The sequence below is a fragment of the Bombina bombina genome, chromosome 5 (genome assembly GCF_027579735.1).
Source record: "Bombina bombina isolate aBomBom1 chromosome 5, aBomBom1.pri, whole genome shotgun sequence".
Lineage (NCBI taxonomy): Eukaryota > Metazoa > Chordata > Amphibia > Anura > Bombinatoridae > Bombina > Bombina bombina.
Window position 1 is genome coordinate 1,005,720,894 of NC_069503.1, and position 20,420 is coordinate 1,005,741,313.

General features: G+C 37.2%; 1 protein-coding gene across 2 annotated transcripts in view; it reads left to right on the top strand.

Moving 5' to 3' along the window:
• VPS13B (vacuolar protein sorting 13 homolog B) overlaps nucleotides 1-8,037 on the top strand; it is a 1,996,594-nt gene extending 1,988,557 nt beyond the window's left edge. For both annotated transcript variants that reach the window (XM_053715243.1, XM_053715242.1), the window contains exons 60-62: nucleotides 1,966-2,068; nucleotides 3,701-3,950; nucleotides 7,252-8,037. In XM_053715243.1, coding sequence (XP_053571218.1) covers nucleotides 1,966-2,068; nucleotides 3,701-3,950; nucleotides 7,252-7,500 — 602 coding nt within the window. In that variant the 3' untranslated portion in view covers nucleotides 7,501-8,037. The remainder of the gene's footprint in view (nucleotides 1-1,965; nucleotides 2,069-3,700; nucleotides 3,951-7,251) is intronic.
• Nucleotides 8,038-20,420: the final 12,383 nt, after the last annotated feature.

Sequence of the window (20,420 nt, forward strand, 5' to 3'; positions counted from 1 at the left end):
TTTCAAATGCTCTGTTCCACATAGATAAATGACATATTTGGTATATATTGTTTCATAGCTGTAGTAGCTGTTTAGGTCCTTGGAAAGCTGGCAGCCGCTCAGCAGTTTAGAATATCTTTTATTGGAACGTGAGGGTTATTAGTCATAAATGTACTCAAACAAGGGTGGAGGTGTACGGTGGTAGTCAGTGGTTGTTTTGAATACACAGACAGTTGTACAATTCATTTTATCTTCTTTTTAACAAGTCTGTAATTGGGTTTCAGTAGTATACTAGTATAGTTCTAGGCATATAATCTGTCCTGTTATGGGCAACCAGTAACATTCAAAGGGCTAAGTATGGAGCAACCAAGTATTTATTTTTCTACTCTGAAGCAAAGTGTGGAGGTTGCAGGGAAAGTGACTGTGTGCTACTATTTTTAGGGAGCGTCCATACGTGTGTGCGTGGCTTTATTTTTTTTCTTCTTGTAGATGCATGAGAAAATGCACAGGGTTAGCCTAGGTAATATATTCACTGCTTAACCATTGTACACCCCTGTATTTATGCCATCTTTAGTTTTCTTTATACATTTATTTCATTTAAAATTCAGTTATAGAATTTTTGTTTCAGGGATTTACCTACTCAGGTCATATGTTTTTTTTTGTTTGTTTGTTTTTGGGGGGGTCCAGCAGTATAACCATTTTAGCAAAAAATACATTTAGGCTGTTTAAAGGGACAGTATACACCAATTTTTATATAACTGCATGTAATAGACACTACTATAAAGAATAATATGCACAGATACTGATATAAAAATCCAGTACAAACCCTTTTAAAAACTTACTTAGAAGCTCCCAGTTTAGCACTGTTAAGGTTAGCTGGAACACCCACTGAAATGGGCTGGAAAGCAAAAAGAGCAGACACTCCCCCCTCATCTGTATATGAAAGAGCCTTTACACAAAAAGGAGCAAGCTGGAGTAGGTAGACAACACTCTACTTCTAAGAGTTTGGGGCTTAGTTAGGAGTCTGAAAATCAGCACAATGTTATTTAAAAATAAGCAAAACTATACATTAAAAAAAAAAAGAAACCTGTATGGGCTATATAAATGTATCATCTACAAAACATTTATGCAAATAAAAATCTAGTGTATAATGTCCCTTTAAGTACCCAAAATATGGGGAACAGGCATTATATGGAATAAAATAGTAATGTTTGTGTTATTTTCTACAGTATATGGGATAAACAGCTGCACTATTCATTCCTTAATATTTCAAATAAACACTTTTAACACTTTTTGATTACATTTAGCATTGGTTTAGCTTCCCATAACACAAACATGAATTATTATATACATGTGTTTTGAATAAAAAAAGTAATTAAAAGTTGGAAGATAAATCTATTGTATTTGTCACGTTAAATCATCTTGCAAGTGTTATTCATAGAAAATGACAAGACACTCACACTTTCATAACTGATGGTTACTTTAATATACCTTTTGTGCCACTGAGGTTTATAAAAACACTTATAAAAAGCTGCCAGACCCAAATAGATCCAGTGCTGTGAGGTATGTGTCCTTGTTATGACAAACACCTAGTAACTGGACAGAGCCATAAACCTCATTTGAAAGAGGAGTATTGCTGCTTTCAAATAATACATTTTATATTGTGATTACAGAAAGCTTTTGAGGGAGATGCCTTTCTTTCACAAAATGAGTCACTTGCCCTATTTAAGTGCTTAAGTGGGGATGATAGGGTCCCTGAGAACTATAGAAGTCACCTAGTGTAGAGATATTAGTTATATTTTAGGGAATCACCTTTTATGACTGGATTGAGTAACTAAGCTATTGCTTTACTTAGGCTCTGAGGTTGTTGTACAATAAAATATCTGTATAATTATGCTGTATAAAACATTTACAAATAAATTTAGAGTTACTCATGTATGCCAACAAGATGTCCCCTTAACTGTGTCCTGCATTTCTCACTTGTAGGCATCTTGCATGGAGCTGGATTATCACAACTACCTAAACAGCGTTACTTTTCAAGCGATCTACTGACTCACCAGGCCCACAACAGCCATGTGAAATACGTCTGGTAATATTACTCAAGATCGTCTTTATTCCAGCTGAGCTGTTTTATTTAAAAGTCCTTTAGCGCTGTCTAGTATAGGGAACATTTAAGTGGGCTTTGGCCATCTGTCAACAGAAGTCATCTTCTTGGAAATAAATTCTCGTTTTGCTCTTCAGCTGTGAGTGCTGTTAAACTACGAGCCAAAATTCATTTTGTAATGTCTTTTGATAAATATAACAAATCCTAGTTCTAAATCTAAAAAACAATGTTTCTGAGTCCTAGTTGCTTGAGAGTCCGGTCCTTTATTTGTTTTGATTTTCAACTGTAATAATAGTTTGAGTTATTATAGCTGCAAAATAGATTACGTTCAGATGAGAATTATATGTTAAATGCTGAGTTTTAGTGCTTAGAACTAAAATATCTGAACAAATCTGATTTATTTTATTTTTGTAGTATTCCTTGAGGTAGATTAGATGTTTTCAATATAACTATATGCTGACTTTTAGAAAAGCTAAAGGAATTTGGTTTTAAAATGGTGTTAATTTGATGCTGCTATAGTATGTGCAGTTAAATAAAACATCCAAAATCTATTTTTGATCTTGCACAGATGCTTATTTAATCTTGACATAAGCTTTTATTCTATTTACCAGAGTTGGTTGATCACAAATTTATATAGAATTTGGAAGTTATGCTGATCAGCTAACTCAATTCAAAGGTATCAAATTTGAACATTTTGCTGATCAGTTAATTTGATTTTACTTTTTTTACTATACTATACTGACGACCACACAATAATAATAATAATAATATGTTTACTGTAAAAATGTTAGCTAGAGAACAAATAAAAGTGTAAACAATGCAAACCAATCTCTGTTATAGATCTTTTGGAGGGAGAGTTAGCTTGTTTACAAAATTATTATTATTATTATTTATTTGTATAGCGCCGCCAAATTCCGTAGCGCTGGGTACAATGATAGGGGTATACAATGACAAGAATTTGTGATAAAATACAAAACATAACAAAACTAAACAAATCTAGTACAGGAGGAAGAGGGCCCTGCTCCGGAGAGCTCACAGTCTACAGGTTTAGGTTTTTTTTAAAAATATTTCCCTGCTTTTTTAAATTTGAGTTAGAACTTAAAAAAAATACAACTTAAAATTCTTGATTATTGCCATTTAATATTTATAAAAAGGTTTTTAAAAAGAATGTGATTAAAAATTTACAACCAAAACATTCGAGAGGTGTAAAGTTATTTTGTTTGTAGTCTGTGAGCTGGTGATTTTATGTGTTTGAAATCTATGAATTTCCATGATTGTATTGAGCTGCCAGTCACTATATAATATATTATCTTAAACATAAGTTCTTTAGACATTTTATATTTGTTGTTTCTCTTTAAAACACAAAATACAAATGTTTTATTGTCTTAATTGCATTTATTTAGTAACTATATCTAGAATGGGTCAGAAAATACAATAAATGTCTAAATATAATTATTGTTTGTGTTTATAGGCAGATTATTCTATTTCTTGTAGTAATGTTGGTATATTTCTGTGCGTGCTTATGAGTACAAACTCAAATAGCTGAATAGCACTCACACACATACACATTTTATCCAATATTACAAGCTCTAGTGACCATGTCATTGTGCTCTGCAGGAAAATGCTGCAGTCTTTGGGCAGACCTGAAGTCCATATGGCTCTTGATGTGGTTATTGTCAGCGGATTAGGACAGGAGTATGAAGGATGCCTGTTGCTCACATCAGAAGTGTTGTTTGTAGTCAGCATCAGTGAGGATGCACAGCAACAAGCCTTCCCCATCACTGAGATCGAGTGCATGGCGGAACCAGGTTCACAGAACAACCTGAAAGTAGAGTTAAAGCAGCAGCAAGTGGCATGTGACCCAGAGGTAAGTGTTTCCCTGCTTTGTGTGTGCTGTTTTTTGTTCTGTTACTTAAAGGGCCATAATACCCAAATGTTTAAACACTTGAAAGTGATGCAGCACAGCTGTAAAAAGCTGATTAGAAAATATCACCTGAAAGATATTTTACCTCAAAAGTTCCTCAGTAGCCACATCCCATTGTAAAGGATTTCTAAGCAGCATAATAGTATGTCTGTCCCGGGACAACTGAAAGGATGAGCTTTGTGCACTCTCATATTATTTCACCAATCAGGTAAAGGAAGCTTACTATGAAATCTCATGAGAGTTAAGTCAAATCTCATGAGATCGCAGTAAGAGTTCATGACCTCAATTTTTTTACCTGCAGCTGGGAGCAGCTGAGTATAACTTTTTACACAGAACTTACTCTGCTGAGCTGAGGAGATTGTGAGGTAAAATATCTTCCTTTTTTACATAGAGATGCTCAGGTGATATTTTCCTGTCAGCTTTTTACAGTTATACTGCATCAGTTTCAAGTGATTTAGCATATGAGTATTATGTCCCTTTAATAAAAATGGTTTATTTATATTTTTCTTGTGGTTTTGCTATTCCAACATACACCTTATAGCCCATCACATTCACTTTATCATTGGATTCTATGAATACATCTGCAGCTTTTATAGAAGGTTCTCAAAGTTTTCACAGAAGAATTAGAATAATGATATTTGTTTATGTAAAAAATGGTATACAATATTTTATATTGAAGCAAAATATGCAGGGAAGAAAAAATACACACACACAATGACTAAGAATAGTCCATGAATAATAATAAGCTATATCTATAATCTAAAACATGACTATAAAACCTATTCCTAAGAAATCATTACAATAAAAAAATAAAAGTGCCACAATTTTGGTTGTTTGCTGCACCTTTTTTCAGAGCTGGGTCTGTAATAAATAATATTTACCATCTTGGACGATTTGTACAGTCTAGTGAAAAACCTAATAACTTTTCAGATTATTTTTCCAGTTCTATCAGACCATTACTGACTTGGTTATATATCATTAGCTATACATAGATAGATCATTGAAATTAATGAAATTATTGGGAGGTAAACGACGTCCAGTTTATTAGGTTAATCATTCATATTTGATCAACTTTTCAGTTGTACTTTATTGGAAGGAGAATATATATTACCTTAATAATAACAATTTAAATAGTTTTATTTAAGTAAAGAAAAATAACCATTGCCTTAATGATAACAATTTAAATAGTTTTATTTAACTAAAACAATATTATATTTCATTTTTAATGCTTGCCCTTCCCTCCTCACATTTAGGTCCTTGTGCAGATCTATTCTACCCCAAACAATCTTTTATTCAGTGAGCTTCTTGACATTTAGTATGGGTTGATTCTGTGCACATAGCAATGGCATTAAAGGGACAGTAAAGTCAAAACTAAACTTTCATGATTAAGAAAGAACATGCCATTTTTAACAATTTTCCAATTTAATTCTCTTATTTAATTTGCTTTGTTCTATTGGTATCCATTCTTACAAAGTACGGATAGGCTCATACGCAATGCACTACTGTGAGCTAGCTGCTTGTCACTGTCTCACTCAATGTGTTCAGCTAGGCCTCAGAAGAGCATTGCTCTCCTTCAACAAAATATACCAAGAGAATGAAGCAATAGTAGAATTAAATCTAAAATTGTATGCTCTATCTGAAACCCTAAGGGTTTCTTTCATGATTATGTCCCTTTAAGGTCTATTTCTCAACCCTGTATGTTTATCTTATAACATTTTTGCTGTGAAGTAGGGGAATGTTATTTCTGCTGACACAAATTCACAGTTTTGAGAACTAAAAAAAACAATAATATGTAATATCTTCTAGATATAAAAATTGTGCAAAATAATCAAACCGAAACCTCTGTGAGAGCATGACATTGTGAATGGATTAATGGAATTAATTTACCCAAAAAGAAAAATGTAAACATCACAGCCATAAATATATAGCATCTTGCTATGTAATTAAAAATGCATCTTAAACAAAAACTATCTTTAAATAGACTTTTCCTAGGAAAAAAAAAATGTTTTAAAATAAATCCTATTTAAAAGTAAAAAAAACAAACAAATCTGATTTGAATGATGACATGATTTTTATCCACCCTGGACAGCATACACCAACTTGTTTACAACTGCATGTAATAGACCTGTGCAAAAGAAGAATATGCACAGATACTGATATACAAATCCAGTATAAAACCTTTAAAACCTTACTTAGAAGCTCCCAGTTTAGCACTGTTGATGAGGTTAGGCTGGGACACCCAGTGAAAGGGGCTGAGAAAGCAGACCCTTTATACAAACGGGAGCAAGCAGGACTCAGCACAATGTTATTAAAAAATAATGATACTTTCCGTTGTTACAAAAACACTCCCAGATGGGCTATATAAATGGAACATCTAGAAAACATTTATGCAAAATAAATATATATACAATGCCCCTTTAAGCATGTAAGTAATCACTTCAGCCACTTGTAGCCAGAGGTGCCATAGTGCCGCATTAAATGAAGCATTTTAAAGCAATTATTTGTTATCATGTTCCATTATAAAAGCTCTAACACATCAATTTTTAATAAGTGACCTTATTTGAAGTGTCAGTATAGTAACCCTATTTGTTCAGAGATCTGTAGGTAAATTATTTAAGAAATTCATGTTAGTGATAGGAGGTGCTAATGTTTCAGGTATCTGATTTACCTTTTCAATATATTTTTATTATACCAGTACAGAATGATTATTGATATACGGTGTTGGAATAGGGATTGTACGGTGTAGGAATATCGGTTACTCAGATGCCGACCTTCGTTGTCCAGGTGTTATTATTGAAATAATAGACCACCTTGTTTCTTCTATAAAAATTAAGGTTTTATTTCAGTGAGACAGCAGGGCAGGCTGTTCCCTTGTGCTACAAACAGATAACTGTACAGCATAATGGTGTGAACGGAATGTAACAGCATTCAGTGAAACGGTTATATAGGCAGAAATGGTTTAACTTACACAAATTGCATCACACACAAATGTACAGAAAAGGAAAATACTAATCTTAGTTATTTATATGTTTAAAATAATCACACCACACAATACACGTACCAAATAGGAAGGTATATCTGTACAACTATTCTTAGGTTTATCTGTTAGAAAAGTCACTGTTCCTTATGAATTACAACATATGTAATGTAATTGCACAATTATTGTTAATACTTCTTATATACCATTATATACAATTGCTCTTTATCCCACATACGGTTCATTGCTACTCAATTTGTTTTGCAGGCTGATGGCACTAGGGAAAGACTGTCTGAGCAACAGTACAACCGACTAGTAGATTATGTTGCAAAGAGCTCACATCACCTCGTCCCAAGCACCTCATCACTACACGTGGCAGCCCAGGTGATAGCTGCAGAACCCCCTCCGAATAACACCAAGACTTACCAGTATCTGGTCGATACACATTTCGCACGGGTGTTCATAAGTAAATTCAAAATGGTTAAGAACAAGGCTCTAAAAAGAGGGTTTTATTAACTGTACTATACGAATAATCAAACAAACAGCACAACAAATATTGCAAAAGAAATGAATGTATGATTCGTCATCAGCATTTGCTTGCGAATAAATAATCATCCTTTTTAAATGGACTCATTCTGAAAATACAGGGGCAAATATATATAACATACTGTTATACATGGATAATGGATTTCTAGCACAGAACTGTATATAATATGACATTATGATCCTGTATGTCTGCTAATCTTCAAAATGGATATATTTTGTTTCTAATAAAAAAAGAGGAGAGATCGGTCATTGGAAATCAGATCCCAACCAGCTTCAATGCAATAATGCAACAATAAATTAAATTGACTATTTGACTTCTCGGATGTTTGATAACTGATTACTGGTTTGGTTTATGAAATCGGTGACAAGATGTTTACATTTGTTGGAAAAGATTATATGCTACAACATTCTATACTACATATTTAATAGATTTGCATATGGCAGAGTTCCAATGTGTAAAACCAAAATGTCATTCCCTAACATTTATAAAAGCAGTTTTGAAAACCAGTCAGCCATGAGATTCATTTATTGTGTAATGTTACACTCACGTTATGAATTAGCAACTTTATGCTGCAGATACGCTCAAAAGATAGTTATCTTTATTTTCTAAAATAGTGTTGTGATAAAAATACTAAATAAAATCAAAGTGTAAGAACTTACAAGAGATTAAGGAGAAATCTTTAACTTATGTAAAGGGGATCTGATCTGGTGTAGTAAATAATACTATTAATTTAGGCATTTTTTTTGTTGTTTTTTTTTGCACAAACAATTTAAATTTAAATAGATTTTATTGAAAAGATTTTTTTAACAAGTGCATACAAAATAAAGTTATTACGTTCTCATTACATCTGAGATGAAGGCATTTTATCCAAATCGCTAGACAAATATTCTGTTTAAGTACCTCCATGAATAGTCACTATTTCCATTCGGCTAGATTACGAGTTTGGCGTTAGCCTTAAAAAGCAGCGTTGAGAGGTCCCAACGCTGCTTTTTAACGCCCGCTGGTATTATGAGTCTGGCAGGTACAGGTGTACCGCTCACTTTTCTTCCGCGACTCGAGCATACCGCAAATCTCCTTACGTCAATTGCATATCCTACCTTTTCAATGGGATTTGCCTAACGCTGGTATTACGAGTCTTCGAAGAAGTGAGTGGTAGACCCTCTCCTGTCAAGACTCCTACCGCATTTAAAAGTCAGTAGTTAAGAGTTTTATGGGTTAACACGTAACATAAAACTCTTAACTAAAGTGCTAAAAAGTACACTAACACCCTTAATCTACCTATTAACCCCTAAACCGAGCCCCCCCCCCACATCAGAAACACTTTAATAAATATATTAACCCCTAATCTGCCGACCGGACATCGCCGCCACTTTAATAAATATATTAACCCCTAAACTGTCGCACTCCCGCCTCGCAAACACTAGTTACATTTTATTAACCCCTAATCTGCCACCCCAACGTCGCTGCTACTATATTAAAGGTATTAACCCCTAACCCCCCCTAACTTAAATATAATTTAAAATAATCTAAATAAAATTAATACAATTAAATAAATTAATCCTATTTAAAACTAAATACTTACCTATAAAATAAACCCTAAGCTAGCTACAATATAACTAATAGTTATATTGTAGCTAGCTTAGGGTTTATATTTATTTTACAGGCAAATTTATTTTAACTAGGTACAATAGTTATTAAATAGTTATTAACTAGTTATTAACTCACTTCCTCTTTTGGTTTGTCACAATGGACTGATTCTTCCACTCACAAAGATGGTCACTCCCTTGACCTGATCTTTAGCTATCGATGCACCCTCTCAAACTTCACAAACTCCCCCTTTCCTCTTTCTGACCACCATCTCCTTACTTGCAACATATCATCCCTCCCTACAACTCTCCCTCCTTCTGCTCCTCACACCAAACTTCACAGAACCATTACATCATTAGATCAACAACAGCTTTCTAATTCCATCAAACCTCTCCTCTCATCCTTCTCCTTCTTTTCATGCCCTGACCAATCTATCTGCCACTATAATTCCACCCTTACATCCGTCCTTGACAATCTCGCCCCTCTTACCATAGCTCGGAAATCAAACACTCATCCTCAGCCCTGGCATACTCCACTGACACGATACCTACGCAGATGTTCCCGTACTGCTGAGCGGCACTGGAGAAAATCTAGGAGTTCAGCTGATTTTCAACACTACAAATTTATCTTGAACTCCTACTACTCTGTCCTTAATTTCCATAAGCAACACTACTTCTCTACTCTTATCTCTAATCTTTCTTCAAACCCAAAACGTTTGTTCTCCACTTTCAATACTCTTCTCCGCCCTCCCCCACCTCCTAATACAACTTCTCTGTCAGCTCAAGACTTTGCCAACCACTTCAATAACAAAATCAACTCCATCAGAAATGAAATCGTCTCTCAACATAATTCCACTCCCTCACCCCCTCAAATGCTCTCAATCAACCACAACCCACATAACCTTAAACTTAGCTCATTCTCCCCTGTTACTGAGGATGAAGTTTCGGCACTTATACTGCGCTCTCACCTCACTACCTGTCCCCTTGACCCTATCCCCTCACAGCTACTCCCCTCCCTCTCTGCCACCCTTACCCCTATACTCACACACACTTCAACCTCTCCTTCAGCACCGGTATATTTCCCTCATCGCTGAAACATGCACTGGTCACACCTATCCTCAAAAAACCTTCCCTTGATCCTACCTCCCCATCCAACTACCGCCCTATTTCCCTCCTCCCTCTTGTATCAAAGCTTCTCGAAAAACTAGCTTATGCACGCCTTTCCCATTTCCTTACAATAAACTCCCTCCTTGACCCATTGCAATCGGGATTTCGTCCCCATCACTCCACAGAAACAGCAATTGTTAAGGTTACCAACGACCTACTTACAGCAAAATCAAAAGGCCACTTCTCTCTGCTTATTCTCCTTGATCTGTCCGCAGCCTTTGACACTGTTGACCACCCTCTCTTGCTCCAAACCCTCCAATCCTTCGGCATATGTGACACAGCCCTCTCGTGGCTCTCTTCCTACCTGTCAAACCGTACCTTTAGTGTAGCCTTCTCTGGGGCCTCCTCTGCCCCGTCACCACTTTCTGTCGGAGTACCGCAAGGCTCTGTCCTCGGTCCCCTTCTCTTCTCAATCTACATGTCATCACTAGGTTCCCTAATAAAGTCCCATGGTTTACAATATCATTTGTATGCCGACGACACCCAAATCTACTTCTCTGCACCAGACCTCTCTCCTTCATTGCTAACCCGTGTCACTAACTGTCTTTCTCACATCTCCAACTGGATGTCCTCTCACTACCTCAAGCTAAATCTCTCCAAAACTGAGCTCCTTATTTTCCCCCCTTCTTCAAAACTCTCCACCCCCAATCTCTCTATAACTGTCGACAACTCCATCATTACCCCTACCCCACATGCCCGATGTCTCGGGGTCACATTTGACTCAGATCTTTCTTTCACTCCTCACATTCAGTCTTTGGCTAAAGCCTGCCGCTTCCACCTTAAAAACATCTCTAAAATTAGGCACTTCCTTACACAAGACACAACTAAGATTTTAATCCACTCTCTCATCCTCTCCCGCCTCGATTACTGCAACTCTGTCCTCTCTGGTCTCCCCACCTACCGCCTAGCTCCTTTACAATCCTTAATGAATGCCTCTGCCAGACTCATCTTCCTTACAAGTCGCTCTTCATCTGCTGCACCTCTCTGCCAATCTCTTCATTGGCTTCCTCTTGCCTCTAGGATCAAACACAAAATTCTCACTCTGACATACAAAGCCCTCAACTGCACTGCTCCCCCCTATATCTCAGATCTTGTCTCCAGATACTCTCCTTCTCGTCCCCTTCGCTCTGCTCAAGACCTCCTACTCTCCTCCTCTCTTGTCACCTCATCACACTCCCGTTTACAGGACTTCTCCAGACTGGCTCCCATCTTGTGGAACTCTCTGCCTCGCTCCACTAGACTCTCTTCTAGTTTTAAAAGCTTCAAGTGCTCCCTAAAGACTCTACTATTCAGGAATGCATACAACCTACGCTAACCTTACTATATACCAGTTCCTCTCCTCCATTGCTATCCCCTGAACCCCCCTAGCATGTAAGCTTAAGAGTCCAGCTGTTTGTTGATCACCTTCTCAAGAGCTGACTACAACAGTGCAACTCTTGGCAGGGCCCTCTACCGATTTGATCCCTATAACTGTTTTTTGTTTTTTTTGTACTCCGCCTTTGTTAATAGCACTGCGGAATCTGTTGGCGCTCTACAAATAACCAATAATAATAATAATAACTACCTAGTTAAAATAAAGACAAATATACCTGTAAAATAAATCCTAACCTAAGTTACAATTACACCTAACACTACACTATCATTAAATTAATTACATAAACTAACTACAATTAGCTACAATTAAATTAAATAAACTAAAGTACGAAAAACAACAAACAGTAAATTGCAGAAAATAAAAAAATAATTACAATTTTTTTAAACTAATTACAACTACTCTAATCCCCCTAATAAAATAAAAAAGCCCACCAAAATAATAAAATTCCCTACCCTATACTAAATTACAAATAGCCCTTAAAAGGGCCTTTTGCGGGGCATTGCCCCAAAGTAATCAGCTCTTTCATCTGTAAAAAAAAATACAATACCCCCCCAACATTAAAACCCACCACCCAACCCTACTCTAAAACCCACCCAATCCCCCCTTAATAAAACCTAACACTAACCCCTTGAAGATCTCCATACCTTGAGACGTCTTGACCCAGCCGGGCACAAGTGGACCTCCAGAGGGGCAGAAGTCTTCATCTGATCCGGCCAGAAGAGGTCCTCCAAGCGGCGGAATCTTCATCCAGGTGGCATCTTCTATCTTCATCCATCCGGAGCGGGTCCATCTTCAATCCAGCCGATGCGGAGCCATCCTTTTCAAACGAAGTCCAAGCGAAGAATGAAGGTTCCTTTAAATGACATCATCCAATCGGAATTAAGGTAGGAAAAATCCTATTGGCTGATCCAATCAGCCAAAAGGATTGAGCTTGCATTCTATTGGTTGAATGGAACAGCCAATAGAATGCAAGCTCAATCCTATTGGCTGATCCAATCAGCCAATAGGATTGAACTTCAATCCTATTGGCTGATTGGATCAGCCAATAGGATATTTCCTACCTTAATTCCGATTGGCTGATAGAATCCTATCAGCCAATCGGAATTCAAGGGACGCCATCTTGGATGACGTCATTTAAAGGAACCTTCATTCTTCGCTTGGACTTCGCTTGAAGAGGATGGCTTTGCGTCGGCTGGATTGAAGATGGACCCGCTCCGCTCTGGATGGATGAAGATGGAAGATGCCGCCTGGATGAAGACTTCTGCTGCTTGGAGGACCTCTTCTGCCCGGATCGGATGAAGACTTCTGCCCCTCTGGAGGTCCACTTTTGCCTGGCTGGGTGAAGACGGCTCAAGGTAGGGAGATCTTTAGGGGGGTAGTGTTAGGTTTTTTTAAGGGGGGATTGGGTGGGTTTTATAGTAGGGTTGGGTGTGCGGGTGGTGGGTTTTAATGTTGCGGGGGTATTGTATTTTTGTTACAGGTGAAAGAGCTGATTACTTTGGGGCAATGCCCCGCCAAAGGCCCTTTTAAGGGCTATTTGTAATTTAGTGTAGGGTAGGGAATTTTATTATTTTGGGGGGATTTTTTATTTTATTAGGGGGATTAGATTAGGTGTAATTAGTTTAAAATTCTTGTAATTCTTTTTTTCCCCTGTAATTTAGTGTTGTTTTTTTTTCGTAATTTAGTTTATTTAATTTAATTGTAATTAATTGTAGGTAGTTTAGGTAATTAGTTTAATTATAGTGTAGTGTTAGGTGTAATTGTAACTTAGGTTAGGGTCTATTTTACAGGTACTTTTGTACTTATTTTAGCTAGGTAGTTATTAAATAGTTAATAACTATTTAATAACTATTGTACCTAGTTAAAATAAATACAAAGTTGTCTGTAAAATAAATATAAATCCTAACGGCTAGATTTGGAGTTTTGTCGGTAACGACCCGAAAAACTAACGCCCGCGTTTTACTGGCCGCACCATAAAAATAACTCTGGTATCGAGAGTCCACATAAAGGCTGCGTTAGGCTCCAAAAAAGGAGCGTAGAGCATTTTTTACGCAGCTTCAACTCTCGATACCAGAGTTGCTTACGGACGTGGCCAGCCTCAAAAACGTGCTCGTGCACGATTCTCCCATAGGAAACAATGGGGCTGTTTGAGCTGAAAAAAAAAACCTAACACCTGCAAAAAAGCCGCGTTCAGCTCCTAACGCAGCCCCATTGTTTGCTATGCGGTAACCCTTCCGACGTCTGCACTTAACACTCTAACATGTACCCCGAGTCTAAACACCCCTAACCTTACACTTATTAACCCCTAATCTGCCGCCCCCGCTATCGCTGACCCCTGCATATTATTTTTAACCCCTAATCTGCCGCTCCGTAAACCGCCGCTACTTACATTATCCTTATGTACCCCTAATCTGCTGCCCCTAACACCGCCGACCCCTATATTATATTTATTAACCCCTAATCTGCCCCCCACAACGTCGCCTCCACCTGCCTACACTTATTAACCCCTAATCCGCCTCACTAACCCTATCATAAATAGTATTAACCCCTAATCTGCCCTCCCTAACATCGCCGACACCTAACTTCAAACATTAACCCCTAATCTGCCGACCGAATCTCGCCGCTATTCTAATAAATGTATTAACCCCTAAAGCTAAGTCTAACCCTAATACTAACACCCCCCTAAGTTAAATATAATTGAAATCTAACGAAATTAATTAACTCTTATTAAATAAATTATTCATATTTAAAGCTAAATACTTACCTGTAAAATAAATCCTAATATAGCTACAATATAAATTATAATTATATTATATCTATTTTAGGATTTATATTTATTTTACAGGTAACTTTGTATTTATTTTAACCAGGTACAATAGCTAATCAGATTGAGCTCGCATTCTATTGGCTGATCGGAACAGCCAATAGAATGCAAGCTCAATCTGATTGGCTGATTGGATCAGCCAATCGGATTGAACTTGATTCTGATTGGCTGATTCCATCAGCCAATCAGAATATTCCTACCTTAATTCCGATTGGCTGATAGAATCCTATCAGCCAATCGGAATTCGAGGGACGCCATCTTGGATGTCATTTAAAGGAACCGTCATTCGTCGTTCAGTCGTCGGCCAGGATGGATGTTCCGCGGTGGAGGTCTTCAGGATGCTGCCGCTTCGCTCCGGATGGATGCCGCTTGGATGAAGACTTCAATCGGATGGAAGAACTCTTCTGCCCCGCTTGGATGAAGACTTCAGCCGGATCATGGACCTCTTCAGCCCCCCGCTTGGGCTTGGATCAGGACATCGGAGGAGCTCTTCTGGACCGATCGGTGAACCTGGTATGGTGAAGACAAGGTAGGATGATCTTCAGGGGCTTAGTGTTAGGTTTATTTAAGGGGGGTTTGGGTTAGATTAGGGGTATGTGGGTGGTGGGTTGTAATGTTGGGGGGCTTGGGTATTGTATGGTTTTTTTTACAGGCAAAAGAGCTGAACTTCTTGGGGCATGCCCCGCAACGGGCCCTGTTCAGGGCTGGTAAGGTAAAAGAGCTTTTAACTTTAGTAATTTAGAATAGGGTAGGGCATTTTTTATTTTGGGGGGCTTTGTTGTTTTATTAGGGGGCTTAGAGTAGGTGTAATTAGTTTAAAATTGTTGTAATATTTTTCTTATGTTTGTAGATATTTTTTTATTTTTTGTAACTTAGTTCTTTTTTATTTTGTGTACTTTAGCAAGTTTATTTAATTGTATTTATTTGTAGGAATTGTATTTAATTAATTTATTGATAGTGTAGTGTTAGGTTAATTGTAGGTAATTGTAGGTAGTTTATTTAATTAATTTATTGATAGTATAGTGTTAGTTTTAATTGTAACTTAGTTTAGGATTTCTTTTACAGGTACATTTGTAATTATTTTAACTATTTTAGCTATTAAATAGTTCTTAACTATTTAATAGCTATTGTACCTGGTTAAAATAAATACAAAGTTACCTGTAAAATAAATATAAATCCTAAAATAGCTATAATATAAATATAATTTATATTGTAGCTATATTAGGATTTATTTTACAGGTAAGTATTTAGCTTTAAATAGGAATAATTTATTTAATAAGAGTTAATTTATTTCGTTAGATTTAAATTATATTTAACTTAGGGGGGTGTTAGTGTTAGGGTTAGACTTAGCTTTAGGGGTTAATACATTTATTAGAATAGCGGTGAGCTCCAGTCGGCAGATTAGGGGTTAATAATTGAAGTTAGGTGTCGGCGATGTTAGGGAGGGCAGATTAGGGGTTAATACTATTTATTATAGGGTTAGTGAGGTGGATTAGGGGTTAATAACTTTATTATAGTAGCGCTCAGGTCCGCTCGGCAGATTAGGGGTTAATAAGTGTAGGCAGGTGGAGGCGACGTTGTGGGGGCAGATTAGGGGTTAATAAATATAATATAGGGGTCGGCGGTGTTAGGGGCAGCAGATTAGGGGTACATAGGGATAATGTAGCTGGCGGCGGCGTGCGGACGGCAGATTAGGGGTTAATAAGTGTAGGTAGCTGGCGGCGACGTTGTGGGGGGCAGATTAGGGGTTAATAAATATAATACAGGGGTCGGCGGTGTTAGGGGCAGCAGATTAGGGGTACATAAGGATAACGTAGGTGGCGGTCGGCAGATTAGGGGTTAAAAAAATTTAATCGAGTGGCGGCGATGTGGGGGGACCTCGGTTTAGGGGTACATAGGTAGTTTATGGGTGTTAGTGTACTTTAGAGTACAGTAGTTAAGAGCTTTATGAACCGGCGTTAGCCCAGAAAGCTCTTAACTACTGACTTTTTTCCTGCGGCTGGAGTTTTGTCGTTGGATTTCTAACTCTCACTTCAGAAACAACTCTAAATACCGGAGTTAGGAAGATCCCATTGAAAAGATAGGATACGCAATTGACGTAAGGGGATCTGCGGTATGGAAAAGTCGCGGCTGAAAAGTGAGCGTTAGACCCTATTTTGAGTGACTCTAAATACCGGCGGTAGCCTAAAACCAGCGTTAGGAGCCTCTAACGCTGGTTTTCACGGCTACCACCAAACTCCAAATCTAGGTCTAAGATAGCTACAATGTAACTATTAGTTATATTGTAGCTATCTTAGGGTTTATTTTATTAGTAAGTATTTAGTTTTAAATAGGAATAATTTAGTTAATTATAGTAAATTTATTTAGATGTATTTAAATTATATTTAAGTTAGGGGGTGTTAGGGTTAGACTTAGGTTTAGGGGTTACTAAATTTATAATAGTGGCGGCGACGTTGGCGGCGGCAGATTAGGGGTTAATAAATTTAATATAGTTGCGGCGACGTTGGGGGGGCAGATTAGGGGTTAATAAATATAATGTAGGTGTCGCAATGTTGGGGTCAGTAGATTAGGGGTTCATAAGTATAATGTAGGTGGCGGCGGTGTACAGAGTGGCAGGTTAGGGGTTAATAATATAATGTAGGGGGCGGCAGATTAGGGGTTAATAAGTGTAATATTAGGGGTGTTTAGACTCGGGGTTCATGTTAGGGTGTTAGGTGCAGACATAAAAATAATTTCCCCATAGGAAACAATGGGGCTGCGTTAGGAGTTGAACGCTGCTTTTTTGCAGGTGTTAGGTTTTTTTTCAGCCAGCTCAGCCCCATTGTTTCCTATGTGGAAATCGTGCACGAGCATGTTTAGCCAGCTCACCGCTGACTTAAGCAACGCTGGTATTGAGGTGAGATTTGGAGCTAAATTCTGCTCTACGCTCACCTTTTTGCGGCTAACGCCAGGTTTAAAGAAACCTGTAATACCAACGTTGTCTTAAGGGAACGGTTGGAAAAAAAGGCTCTTTAGCACTGCAAGCCTTGCAGACAAAAACTCGTAATCTAGGCGATTGTGAGCTGATGCATCACAGTGTGTTTTCCATTTAACTTTTATCAGTGTATACTCACAAAAGAGTAACAAAGTTGTTGCACAAACAATTTAAAGGGACATTCTCTCTCAAGTACATAGCAATTTCCCAGAATAGTTAGTGCTGGATGCCACTATAATCATTATCTTAAAAAGAGATGTTATTGCTATAACACCTGGAAGTTACTGGACTTCTGATAACAAAACAGACATTTCATATACAAAGTACATATTCATTTATTTAAAAAAAAAAAAAACACATTTAAAGGGACATAATACTCATATGCTAAATCACTTGAAACTGATGCAGTATAACTGGAAAAAGCTGACAGGAAAATATCACCTGAGCATCTCTATGTAAAAAAGGAAGATATTTTACCTCACAATTTCCTCAGCTCAGCAGAGTAAGTTCTGTGTAAAAAATTATACTCAGCTGCTCCCAGCTGCAGGTAAAAAAATTTAAAAAAAATGAAGAAATGAACAGCAGCCAATCAGCATCAGCAGTGCTGAGATCATGAACTCTTACTGTGATCTCATGAGATTTGACTTAACTCTCATGAGATTTCATAGTAAGCTTCCTTTACCTGATTGGTGAAATAATATGAGAGTGCACGATGCTAGTCTCTTCAGATGTCCCAGGACAGACACACTAATATGCTGCTTAGAAATCCTTTACAATGGGAGGTGGCTACTGAGGAACTTTTGAGGTAAAATATCTTTCTTTTTTACATAGAGATGTTCAGGTGATATTTTCTAATCAGCTTTTTACAGCTATGCTGCATCACTTTCAAGTGTTTAAACATTTGGGTATTATGGCCCTTTAAGCACATATTAAAACAAAGGGTATTCAGTCATATGTTATGGATATGCTTCTACTAGTGACTGAGAGCTAGTAAGTACCTTGTGGTAATAATCAGATTCCCTATCTCATCTCCTGTCTTCAGCTCTGTTTTTGCTATTTAGAGTATGTTAGTTTGTGCTGCAGTTTGTCTGTTGTTTTTTGTAACAGATGAACAATAAAGATGGTGACTACTGTCAGTTCAGGCTACTGCTACAGCAAGGATAATCCCTATGCTGGGACCTGATATTCAAGTTCTTGACACCTAAGAGGTTCCCTGGGTTAGTTCTCAGTAGTCTCTCTTCTGTAGTCTTACTCTATAGCTATCACATATGATGGCGTTTGCCTTGCAGGAGCAGACAATGTGTGTTTTGTTTCTTTTTTCAATAGGGGATCCAGCAGATTTACATGCATTATTTCTTTACTATACCCTCAATGAAAGCAGATGGTACAGCCCTCTTCCAGATCAAATGTAAAAAATACAGCAGCAGCACCAAACAATATATCTTCTATATATAGATTAAAATGTGAAGTGTAGATAATCTATAACTCACATTTTAATCCAAATATCAAGAACCAAAAAAAAGACTGTTTCAGCTAAATGCCCTTATTCATGTCTCTGAAGCAAGACACATATATAGCATATTTAAAAGTTACACAAATACACCCAATAATTACAAACTAACCCATTCCTATAACATTGTATCACCTAGTAGACACAATTATATATTGCATCTGAAAAATTCACCTATTCTAATATATACAAATACAAGCCAATGCTCTGTCTATACAGTAAAAATATTTTAAATACTAAACAGCATGTTGCACATTAAATGTACATTTTGCAAAAGTGGTTCTTTTGTTATAAAAAAGAGACCACTATTACCCCACATCTTGCTGACTCATCTCCTCCAGATGGGCTACAGCAAGTTAATCATCCTGTACAATCCTCCTTACATGTAGAAATTGACTGGTTGGCATGGACAATGATTGGGGATGTAAACTTGCATAGTTGTCAACATTTGAAAACAAATTCCAGGGAAACTTTGCAGCAGAGCCACACCCATGTATGGTTTGCATTTGCATAGCTCCATCCACTCCAATCCACCCCAAAACAATCACATACAATTCTAGTAGTATAATTTAGCCATACTAATTGCTTAAAGGGATAGGAAAGTTTAAATTAAAGTTGTTTTTTTGATACAGACAGAGCATGTCATTTTTAAATGCACTTCTACTTTAGTATCTTGGGTACCTTGGTAAAAAAGGATATTTACCAATCTTAAAGGGACAGTCAACCCAAAAATTACTGTTACTTATTTAGATTAGTTAATTAACAATCTTTACATCAAACTCTAGCCCAATTTTTATCTAAATAAACTTTGCAGGAAAATACACTTACTAGATCTCATCTGGCTGTTTTGAAATGACCACCTGACTCCTCCTTCTCTGACGTCTCCCAAAAGCTTGAACTGCAGCACTAGTACAGGATCCTCTCGTCCCTGTGCGCTCCTTTCATTCAGTTTATTGAGACACTCATATGTCACCCCCCCTCACACTATCTTCCCTCACTTTCTTTCAGCAGAACATTCTGTATGCACTAACACACCCACATTTATATTCAGCACATTATTATTATTATTTTACAAGTAATTTATGTTTGTATAGGACCGGAAAAGCGGAGAAGCCGAGTATTCTGTTTTGGTTCTTTTCCATGTTTATAAAGGTAAAAAGTGTAACAGTTGCAAAAAATATTGCTGCTGCCGCCAAACGTTTATGGCAAAATCTGGTGTTGTATACTAATATACTATTTTCTGCCCACCTGCAACAATGTCATAGACTGCAACTGACAGAAATATATAGAATTTTCATAAAGTAAACAGATGCATAGTCATTGCTAAAAACCCGCTTACAAATCGTGACAGTTTCGACAAATAATACCACCTAAGATTCTAAACTACAAGTTCCAGCAGCTTTGCGGCCCTTATAAGTAGAATGTAGCGGGAGGCGGAGGACAGAGTCTGGGT